The sequence below is a fragment of the Erythrolamprus reginae genome, chromosome 1 (genome assembly GCF_031021105.1).
Source record: "Erythrolamprus reginae isolate rEryReg1 chromosome 1, rEryReg1.hap1, whole genome shotgun sequence".
NCBI lineage: Eukaryota > Metazoa > Chordata > Lepidosauria > Squamata > Dipsadidae > Erythrolamprus > Erythrolamprus reginae.
Window position 1 is genome coordinate 388,156,361 of NC_091950.1, and position 11,448 is coordinate 388,167,808.

At 38.4% G+C, this 11,448-nt stretch overlaps 1 protein-coding gene across 1 annotated transcript in view; it reads right to left on the minus strand.

The window, feature by feature from the left end:
• Window positions 1–2,635: 2,635 nt before the first annotated feature.
• MSRA (methionine sulfoxide reductase A) overlaps window positions 2,636–11,448 on the minus strand; it is a 154,951-nt gene continuing 146,138 nt past the window's right edge. Inside the window, exon 4 of the mRNA XM_070734850.1 lies at window positions 2,636–3,045. Within this exon, the coding sequence (XP_070590951.1) occupies window positions 2,881–3,045 (165 nt within the window). The 3' untranslated portion in view covers window positions 2,636–2,880. The remainder of the gene's footprint in view (window positions 3,046–11,448) is intronic.

Sequence of the window (11,448 nt, forward strand, 5' to 3'; positions counted from 1 at the left end):
ATAGGAAATAGTATAAGGGCAGACTAGATGGACTATGAGGTCTTTTCTGCCGTCAATCTTCTATGTTTCCATTATCTATATTTGCAGCCCTTTTATTGTTATATAATTGATACTGTTTCCCTACTAACTCAGACCAATTTTCAGGTCAACTTCTTCTGCATGTGATCCATTCCCACTATTGAGAAACTCACTCTCTCTGTATGTGTGTTGGTGTAAGAGCTTGTGACTGGTGAAAGAATTAGGGAACACCTTCTTAGACATGTTTCTTTGAAACAAATATTTGAGGCGTGAAAGAAACCTGCCAGTGGAAAACCTCATAAAAAGTCAAGCATTCTTTTTACATTTCAGAATCAAGCTGAGAAATCAATTAAGAAACTTACTCAATATCAATGTTCCCACATCCCTTGCTTACTGTTGACATTATCAGAATGTAAAATCCCCATTGAAGAGATGCTTGCTTTCATGTCATTTTAGTCATTGCAGGTGTAATAGGCCCTCACCTCCCTCTTGTAATTGGCTTTGTTGTTTTTCCCTTAGTCATGCTGACAGATGGCAATGCGATTTCTACTGCCTCTTTCCCCATTTGGTATTGCCTCTTTCTCTCCCTGGGAGGTAAAGCAGGGCTATCAGGCATTGCTTTGAAGGTATTTCTCCCAGCTTCCTCACCTACATTGTTCCTGTTCATTATTATTATTATTATTATTATTATTATTATTATTATTATTAATTAGATTTGTATGCCGCCCCTCTCCGTACACTCGGGGCGTCTCACAGCACAATAAAACAATTCATAACAAATCTAATAATTTACAATTTAAAATATTTTTTAAAAACCCATTATTAAGCAAACATACATACAAACATACCATACATAAATTGTATAGGCCCGGTGGAGATGTTTCAATTCCCCCATGCCTGATGACAAAGGTGGGTTTTGAGGAGTTTACGAAAGGCAAGGAGGGTAGGGGCAGTTCTAATCTCTGGGGGGAGCTGATTCCAGAGAGTCGGGGCCGCCACAGAGAAGGCTCTTCCCCTGGGGCCCGCCAACCGGCATTGTTTAGTTGACGGGACCCGGAGAAGGCCCACTCTGTGGGACCTAATCGGTCACTGGGATTCGTGCAGCAGAAGGCGGTCTCGGAGATCTTCCTTTCAGGCACACACATTGCCTCCTCTAAAGTCATCTGTTTTGCCCATGATAGGTTTGCGTTCTTCACCACCACCATCTCTCGTTTACTGCAGCTGTTCTACCATGCTGTCCTGCACTCAACTATGCCAATCTGTATGCCTAAAGGGTGGAATTTGCCCCCATTCAACCGTAGTGATTGGTCCCCCTTAAGTCCTTTCTGGTGCCTGGTATGCCAGTGGTATGTTAATATATCTATTGATCGAGTTGTTGTTAGCGAACCAAGCTTCTTTCAAGAGGCGTCCTCCTTTCATTTCATCATAGGCAACAACTTTGGTCCCCTGGAAGTTGAACTCATGACCATGTTCCTTCATGTGCATCTAAATCTGGAAGTGCTGTTCTTTGCACCGCTAGCTTATGTTCATGCACCCTAGTTCTTAGTCATTTAGTTGTTTCTACTACGTAATGACTTGCACAATTGCTGCAGTGAATATAGTAGATTATTGAGGAAGTCTCCTCTTTCGGTTGTGTTTTATTTGGAGCGCATTATTATCTTCCTCAGCAGTTGGTCTGGTTTCCGTGCAATGCAAGAATGTGTGTGGGCCTATTACACCTGCAATGACTAAATTGATCGGCATTACATAAAAGCAATCATCTCAATGGGGATTTTACACTCTGATGATGTCAGCAAGGGCTGATGAAAGCTTAGTATATTTTTAAAAAATTAAACGTTCCGGAGATTATGATGTCTCTCATTTCTTCGTCTATATACCTGGAACTCGCATTCAGGCTAATAGCTACTTGTTAATATTATAACTCTGGTTCTAATTTTTAAAGTGAATTGTAAGATTGAATATTTAAAGTAAAGAAATGGGAAAGGTTTTCAATTCATTCCCAGGAAACATTCTCCCCAATAATTTTGCTAATATCCTTTTTTGTTATTTAAACTTGACATGTATATATTTGCCTTAACTCTTCAGCTTATAGTATTAATGTAAAAAGTTATGTTAGCTTATATGATACAAAATCCCACCAAATCTTACCCACATGGCACTAATGGGATTCTGATGCATACATATTCAGCAAGATTGTAAGTGTGCAAAATTGCAGCCTATATGCCATGTGTAATCTACCATGACCACTTTTGCAAGTCTTGTCAATGAACAGAGCCAAAAAATTAAAACTGTTCCCTCTCGTTGTAGGGGTTGGGAGAGCGCTTAAGAAATAAGATTTACTTAATCTTAACCCTTGCAATAATTTATGCATTCATTTGTTTTTTAAAAAACACAAATCTTTTAAACACTGCACCAATAGGTATTGCAAAACTGGAGTCTCAGCATGCCATAGAAAAACCATTATGGCCTTTCTGGCTTCAGATATTGCATGTCTCTAATAAACACCACCATGGACTGTCCTATATTTTTAAGAATGATCCTTCACAGGTTTAGGAGGTCTTCTGAAAAGGAAAAAGTACTATGCTTAAGCAGAAAATCATCCTCCATTACGCAGATGTTTTAAGTGCAATGAATTTATTTCCATTTAAAGATGTGTTTTTTTCCTATCTAAACTCAAATTATATAGTCCAAGGAAGATTGCACAATTATTTGTGTATTACTTGATACTATGTCTTTCCCTGAGAATAAATGCCACTGATTTCATATTTGTGAAAGCTATACTGAAGTCTGCTGTAAAAATGCAAAACACATTTCTTTAAGTTTGATATGTGGTTTAGGGAATGATTGCCTTGTGAGTAAGGATCATCCTTTAATACCAATAGGACAGGAAACCCCTGTGCCTCTAAGTCCGCAGTAACCATTAGGGTGCTTGCTTAGGTACTGCTGATGATAGTCTTCAGCATAGTAGAACTCTGGAGCCTCGCAGATTTCAGTTGTGATGACCCCATAACTATTCTCTGTCAACACCTGCCAAAGACAAAGGAAAGAGAAGGAAAGAATCTTATTAGGAATTGTTTACAAGAAGTCATATGAATAACTCTAAAGTGTGCAATAGGGTTGATATTCCTGGAGGGGTCTGTAATATGGTAAATGATTTAGCTTTACTAGATAAATGGTCAAAGCAATGGAAACTGCAGTTTAATGTCTCCAAATGTAAAATAATGCACTTGGGGAAAAGGAATCCTCAATCTGACTATTGCATTGGCAGTTCTGTGTTAGCAAAACCTTCAGAAGAGAAGGATTTAGGGGTAGTGATTTCTGACAGTCTCAAAACGGGGAGAACAGTGCAGTCAGGTGGTAGGGAAAGCAAGTAGGATGCTTGGCTGCATAGCTAGAGGTATAACAAGCAGGAAGAGGGAGATTGTGATCCCCTTATATAGAGCGCTGGTGAGACCACATTTGGAATACTGTGTTCAGTTCTGGAGACCTCACCTACAAAAAGATATGGATAAAATTGAACGGGTCCAAAGACGGACTACAAGAATGGTGGAAGGTCTTGAGCATAAAACGTATCAGGAAAGACTTAATGAACTCAATCTGTATAGTCTGGAGGACAGAAGGAAAAGGGGGGACATAATCAAAACATTTAAATATGTTAAATAAGGTTCAGGAGGGAAGTGTTTTTAATAGGAAAGTGAACACAAGAACAAGGGGACACAATCTGAAGTTAGCTGGGGGAAAGATCAAAAGCAACGTGAGGAAATATTATTTCACTGAAAGAGTAGTAGATCCTTGGAACAAACTTCCAGCAGACGTGTTTGGTAAATCCACAGTAACTGAATTTAAACATGCCTGGGATAAACATATATCCATCCTAAGATAAAACACAGGAAATAGTATAAGGGCAGACTAGATGGACCATGAGGTCTTTTTCTGCCGTCAGACTTCTATGTTTCTATGAATAACAGAACTTTGAACTCGATAAGGAAGAGAAAATATTTAACAGTTTAACGGAGCACATGTTTGGCTCTAAACCTAGGGTTAATGTGAATTTCAGCAAGTATAGCATGATGGGTAGAGAATTAATTTAGGAATGGGCAACCCAAATTCAAATGCATAGTTGTTAGAAGCTCCCTGGATGTCATCTACTCACCGAAGAAGGGGAGACATGCCACTTTATAGCAGACAAAAATCAGGGATTAGTTAATTTGAGTAGATTCCTTCAAATTATAAATCTAATAAATATTCCTGAGCCTCAATTTTTGCAGGTGGCTAGATACAATTGTAGAAATCTGAGTATTGTATATCTATAATTCTTTGCACAAAGAATCTAAAGACAATAGGAAAAAGATGATTCTGTGATAGTTTTAATTTACTATAGGAAAATTACAGGCCTTGCAGAGGTCTTGCAAAGAGATTTAAGGTAAAATGTGGAGAGTATTAGTATTAGTACTTTCTTATTTCTAATAATAAAAAAATCACCCTCAGCTAAAGTTTCTTCACATATTTCCGTTAAATGAAAACTAAAGCATTCATCACCATAACTTTCTTTCTTTCTTTCTTTCTTTCTTTCTTTCTTTCTTTCTTTCTTTCTTTCTTTCTTTCTTTCTTTATTTAATTAATTAATTAATTTGTATGCCCCCCCTCTCCGCAGACTCGGGGCGGCTCAACTTTAGTTTAAATGGAGATATTTTAATAAATGAAATGGGAAAATAATCTTTGGAATGAGTTTTGGTATGACTAGTATATACCTTTCTACAAAATTGCTACCATTCACTACATACTTTTTACAACTGACAATTAAAGCAATCTGAAATAATTCCACACGTTGTTTCTTCAGTCAGATTCTGACAGTCATTTCCAGCTTTCCGTTTGCAAGGAATAGAAACCATGGCGGTATTCCTTCATTTTGGGGAAAATATAGACATTTCTCACAAGTCCCCCCCCGAACTGAAGTGAGAGAGCATGCACTAAAGAAAATGTCAGAGCATTAATTCATTAGTACTGTTGTCAATATGCAACATTAGAGAGATTGTTTTTCATTCAACCCATTATGCCACTTTGCAAAAACCAGAGATGGGGTGATAAGCACTCATAGTTTTGAGATAATTAGAAATTTGGATGAATTCTGGATATGTATAGTATATTTGCTTCCTCTAAAATGGGGTGTCAAACTCATGTCGTCACGGGGGTGTCACATGATGTATTGGGACTTTTCCCCCTTCACTAAAATGGGTGTGGGTGTGGCCAGCGCATGACATATCCAGCCCATGAGCTGAGAGTTTTATAGCCCTGCTCTAGAAGGAAGAGAGATTCTGCTTTGAAGACCTCCAAAGTTCCTTCCAACCCTATTATTCTGTAAATTCTGTAATACCGTATTTTTTGGAGTATACGATGCACCTTTTTCCTCCCTAAAAGAGGCTGATAATTAGGGTGCAGTTTATACTCTGAATGTAGCTTTTTTCCCCCCAGCCCTAACTAGCTGCTAATGATCTTCCCAGCTCTTAACTTGCAGGCTCTTTCATTGTTTCTCTCTGCAAAGAATGCTTTCCAAGCCCTAAGTCTTTGCAGGGTTTTTTTCATTACTCTAACTTGTTCTGAGTAAGTTTCTTTCTAGCCCTAACCCGGTGCTAATGATGTTCCCAGCTCTTACCAGCTTGCAAGCTCTTTCGTTGTTACTCTCTGCGAAGAATGTTTTCCAAGCCGTAGGTCTTTGCAGGGGGGTTTTCATTGCTCTAATTTGCTCTGAGTAAGTTTCTTTTCAGCCCTAACCAGGTGCTAACAATATTCCCAGCTCTTACCAGATTGCAAACTCTTTCGTTGTTGCTCTCTCCAAATAAAGTTTTTTAAAAGCCCTAACCAGGGGATAAAATAATGTGCTGAAGCTGACCAGACTAAGGACACTAGCCAGGTGAATACCTAGTAAGCAGATACTTTTCCCTATTTTCCTCCCCCAAAAGTAAGGTGTGTCTTATACTCTGGTGCATCTTATACTCCGAAAAATACAGTAATCTGATAATGGCTTTTACCATGCACAAATATTAGGAAAACTTTTCCCAGATGGACATCCTTGAGATATATAAACTTCCACTTTCAGATTCTCAGAACTGCCTACATTGCAGCCTAGCTTTAATTTTGATACTAATTAAATGAGTTTGTGCTTTTGATGCCAGATTTCAGTGGACTGGGGAAGTAAAAAGTGGAATTTACTTGAAGCTGGGTTGCACTCAAACTTTTGCATATCTAGAATAATATGATATGGTTTTGGAAAGTTCAAAGTCTCTTCTCCTAGGGACCCATCATTTAAGACTGGAGATGCAATTTGGTTCATCATCCAAATCCAGCTGGCAGAAAAGATTCTATCAACTTATAATTTTCCAAACAGATAAAAGTCCACAAGTCCCCATGCTGCAGGATCAACTTTCAATCTTAGTTTGCAAATATGTTCTTGGCATCGAATAAAATTGGGATTTTATTTGATGCCAAGAACATATCAGTGCTAGTTGATTTCTATGCTCTTCCTTATAGGGATCCGCTAACAAAACAATTAGTAAAATACCTACATTAGATTATGGTTTCCAGGAGACATTGAGAACTTCAAACAATTATTTTATGTACAAAATTAAAGTTCACGTTACGCAACTTTTTTCAACCATCAAAAATTAAGACGAATCTTTAGCACTTGAAGCAGAAATAATGCCTTTAAACATCTAGAAACATTGAAGCATAGAATATTGATGGCAGAAATAGACCTCATGGTCCATCTAGTCTGCCCTTATACTATTTTCCTGTATTTTATCTTAGGATGGATATATGTTTATCCCAGACATGTTTAAATTCAGTTATTGTGGATTTACCAACCATGTTTGCTAGAAGTTTGTTCCAAGCATCTACTACTCTTTCAGTAAAATAATATTTTCTCACGTTACTTCTAATCTTTCCCCCAAGTAACCTCAGATTGTGCCCCCTTGTTCTTGTGTTCACTTTCCTTTAACATATTTCAATATTTCAATCATGTCCCCCCTTTCCCTTCTGTCCTCCAGACTATACAGATTGAGTTCATTAAGTCTTTCCTGTAAGTTTTATGCTTAAGACCTTCCACCATTTTTGTAGCCCATCTTTGGACCCGTTCAATTTTATCAATATCTTTTTGCAAGTGAGGTCTCCAGAACTGAACACAGTATTCCAAATGTGGTTTCACCAGCGCTCTATACAGCAGGATCACAATCTCCCTCTTCCTGCTTGTTATATCTCTAGCTATGCAGCCAAGCATTCTACTAGTTTCTCTACTGCCTGACTGCACTGTTCACCCACTGTCAGAAATCACTACCCCTAAATCCTTGTCTTCTGAAGTTTTTCCTAGCACAGAACTGCCAATACAATACTCAGATTGAGGATTCCTTTTGCCCACATATGGAAACAATAAACTGCAGTTTCCATTGCTTTGACCACTTATCTAGTAAAGCTAAATCATTTGCCATATTACAGACGCCATATTACAGATGCATTTAGGGTTCTTATTAAAAGTAATGACATAGAATTTATTTTAAAAAATAATTTATAAGAAAAATAGCATGCTGAAAATTTTGTCATGGGAAAGATATATGGTTATTAAATTAATTTAGCTATAAGTTAGCCATGGGGTACATGTGAGTGTCTAATTCTCTACTGTACAATATTTTTCCCAGTAATCTGTAGTTTCACTGGCATTCCACACTTCAATTAAATTCCCCTCCACTAAAAAAGGCAAAATCTTGAAAGAATTGCTTCCGTTGGAATTTTTCAGTCACTTCTATAGGACATCTTCTTCTGTTGAAGATTTCCTCTTTCTCCTATAGTCTGTATGTCCTCCCAACCTGTCCAAGAATTAAGTTTCTGTTCTTCAAGGCTCAACCAGGTGAACCTGTTCTGCTGTGGCTTCTACAAGTAAGGACGGGAGTACCTAGGTCTGTCTGAGGAGCATCACTGAGCTATTTGGGTCATTGGTCTTACTATCATGAAGCAGCGTTCTGTGTTTTTGACCTCTGGGTTTGTGTGTGTATATGTATAAAAGTGCTGGATATACAATAGTTCTTTTGAATTTGTGCAGAGATAATGTGCTTCAACAATTGTTTAAGGGACATGTTCCCAGAATTCTGCTGTCTTACAATTTTAAGCCCTTCATCTGAACCTAATTTATCCTTCAATGCTTACAGGTACAGTAGTCCCTCGCTATACCGCGCTTCACCTACTGCGGCTTCACTTCATCGTGGGTTTTCAAGAAATATTAATGAGAAAAATCATTCGCTGGTTCGCGGGTTTCTGAGGAAGTCGATCGGCAGATTTAAACAGCCCGCTGAACTCGATCGGCAGGTTTTTCAAAAAAATATATCTAAAATTGTAAATACTGTATTTAAATACTGTATCTAAAATAAATACTGTGTGGGAAGGGTTTATAAACACTTAAAACAATGAAAACTTACCAAACAATTACAATATAAATACTTAAATAAGTACTATCAGTCGATAAATTCCCCATCGTGGATTTCACCTATCGCGGCTGGGTCTGGAACGTAACACCAGCGATAGGTGTGGGACTATTGTACTACCTCTTTGGCAGAAATTGTTTTCTTTTGTGGCATGAACTCCTCATCAGGACTGTTAGATCACATCTTAGGCTTTTTTTCCCCCCTCACTAAATAGGGCCAGCTCTTTGAGAAGTTCTTTGTACTTTTTCAAGCAGTTTCAGATCCACCTCAGATGTGCTTCTTAGTATATTGGAGGAAAGGCACAAAACCAGTGGAAGAGGGAGAGACAGGGAGGGAGGGGGGAGGGATGGGTTGAAGAATGCATTATGGCGTTCCAAGAGAACTTGGCATCAGTAGTCTCTCTCATCCATGCTAGCTATGGAACAGCAATGACTTGGCAAGAGTTGATGAAGCAGATGTCAGCCTCATCTGGCTGCCTCAATTCCAGTTGTTTGTTTTAAATGAACAGCAAAACCAAGCTAACATGAGGGTCTTGGTGCCCAGGGAGAAAGGAAATACACCAACCCCTTCTGGTCAGTTCTTTTTTCTTTGGCTTGAGTGAATGTGATATAGGACATCTCCGCCCCCCCCCCCCCCGAGGAATCTAAGCTTAAACAAAGAAGATTAAGGAACACTTGAAGGCAAACTTTTCCGAAGGTATCGGCATGTAGCCAACTTGAGATGATATGTGGGAGACCTTGGTATGACTTTTGAACACACACACACACACAACCTACAGCCAGGACAACAAAGGGAACAAAGTCCACAGGTATGGGAAAATCATGGGAAACATTTCAAAAGGGATCCCTTTAGTTTTTTGGAAACTAAAAAGAAGGGATGGGAGAAATATTTTCAGTCTGTCAAGATTCCATTTAATGGTTCCTTATAATAAAGGTAGTACCGATGTTCCTGGTTGTGCTCCTTGTCTGGATGAGCACAATTTTAAAAAGGTAAACATTCTGGGTAATAGTTGAATTAAGGATCATTCCAGAAAATCCCAATGATATAAAGTGGAGGAGTGGGGGGAGAAAACCCTCCCACAGGCAACAAAAGCCACTTTTTAAGTTTTGACAAGAAACTGCATGGGAATGCCAAAGGAATGGAATTCATCTTGAGAATCATTATGGTTATCTGATGGTATGAAGCAGATATGGTCCGTTTGTAACAAGAAGCAATTTTTGCCATAGGAATCAATGTAAAAGCAAATAATGTGTGTGATTGGGGAAACCACAGAGAGGGTGGAGGCCCTGTTTCCTCCAGGAGATTCCTAGAGAGGCCCCATGGAGGCTTCTCCCTGCCTTTTCTGGCCCTGTTTCCTCCTAGGAGATTCCTAGAGAAACCCCACGGAGGCTTCTCCCTGCCTTTTCCGGCCCTGTTTCCTCCCAGGAGATTCCTAGAGAGACCCCACAGAGGCTTCTCCCCACCTTTTCCGGCCCTGTTTCCTCCAGGAGATTTCTAGAGGGGCCCCAAGGAGGCTTCTCCCTGCCTTTTCCGGTTATAGTTTCAGAGGCTCGGGTTTGTAAGTGGAAAACGGTTCTTGAGAAGAGGCAAGAAAATCTTGAACACCCGGTTCTTATCTAGAAAACTTCGTAATTAAAGGCATTCTTAGGTAGAGGTGCCACTGCATAATACCAGTAACTTCAGAGCAACAGGGTCATGAAAGAAAACCTGCTGTGAAATATGAACTTGATAAAAGGGAAGCAAGGATTTCAAGTTTCACATGTACTACAAAGCAAGAGAGGAATTCCATTTTTAGATAGTCCTGTGTATAACTGCTTCAGTTGACAGACACATAATGAACACTTCCCTTCCATATGCATCCCATGTTATAACTGCTTTAATTTAAGCAAAGGAATAAAAGCTATTGTTATTCTCTACATTTCCACACTTCGCAGAGCATGCACCTATCAAACCAGATGAAAAATATTTTTTATCAACCCAGTGGCCAGTTTCCCTTGGTGGACTGCAAAACAATTTAAAATATTAAAAACACCAATACTAAAACTGTAAAAGAAGCACCATGCATTTATAAATAAGTAAAGCAAAAGATGCAATAAAATTTTACACAAACCATTATTCCAGGTTAAATTAGGGACTAAAAATAAAAAATAGTTAGTTGGAAATAAGTACCATTTAACTGCAGAAAAAGATAAAGTACTTTTAAGGCAGGATTGTAGAATGATGGAAACGTTTGTACAGAGAGGACATATTCAGAAATGACTACTAAAAGTGAGGTATGAAAAGCAATAGACCAGCTGTCAAGCAGAAAGCACTACCAAATTGTTTGAAGCTGTATGAGAAGAGGTAGCTAAAGTATTAACAGTTCTGTCCCAAGAGGTAGCTATGGAACAAAACAGCATGGCCTAGATATTAGGGAGGAAATGGTCTGCTTATTTGTATAGAAGGAAAAAGGTACAAGAGGACAGATAATTTATTAACAATTTATAAATCATTATATAAGCAACTTATTGAAGATTTTACAAAGAACAATGGAGAGAAAAATACTAAATGACTATATAGGTTTCCAAAAAAGGACATGAGATCCGATAGCCAACATAAGACAGAGGTTTATCCATGCTTCATTGACTTTACCAATGCCTTTGAATGTTTAGATCATGCTACAGTGAATACTTTAAAGCTAATGGTCTTTTGAAACAACTGGTTTTTTTTTCATGTTCCTTCTCAAAATGCTTTGTAAATATCAGCCTCCATTTTAGACTTGTGTTTAAACTTGCATTTGTTTCACTTTTCCCTCATGCTAAATTAGCTGCTAATTCTTCACTGGGATAACTTTAAAGTTCTTTAAACAATTTTTTGTTAAATCAATCTATCTATCTATCTATCTATCTATCTATCTATCTATCTATCTATCTATCTATCTATCTATCGGATTTGTATGCTGCCCCTCTCCAAGGACTCAGAG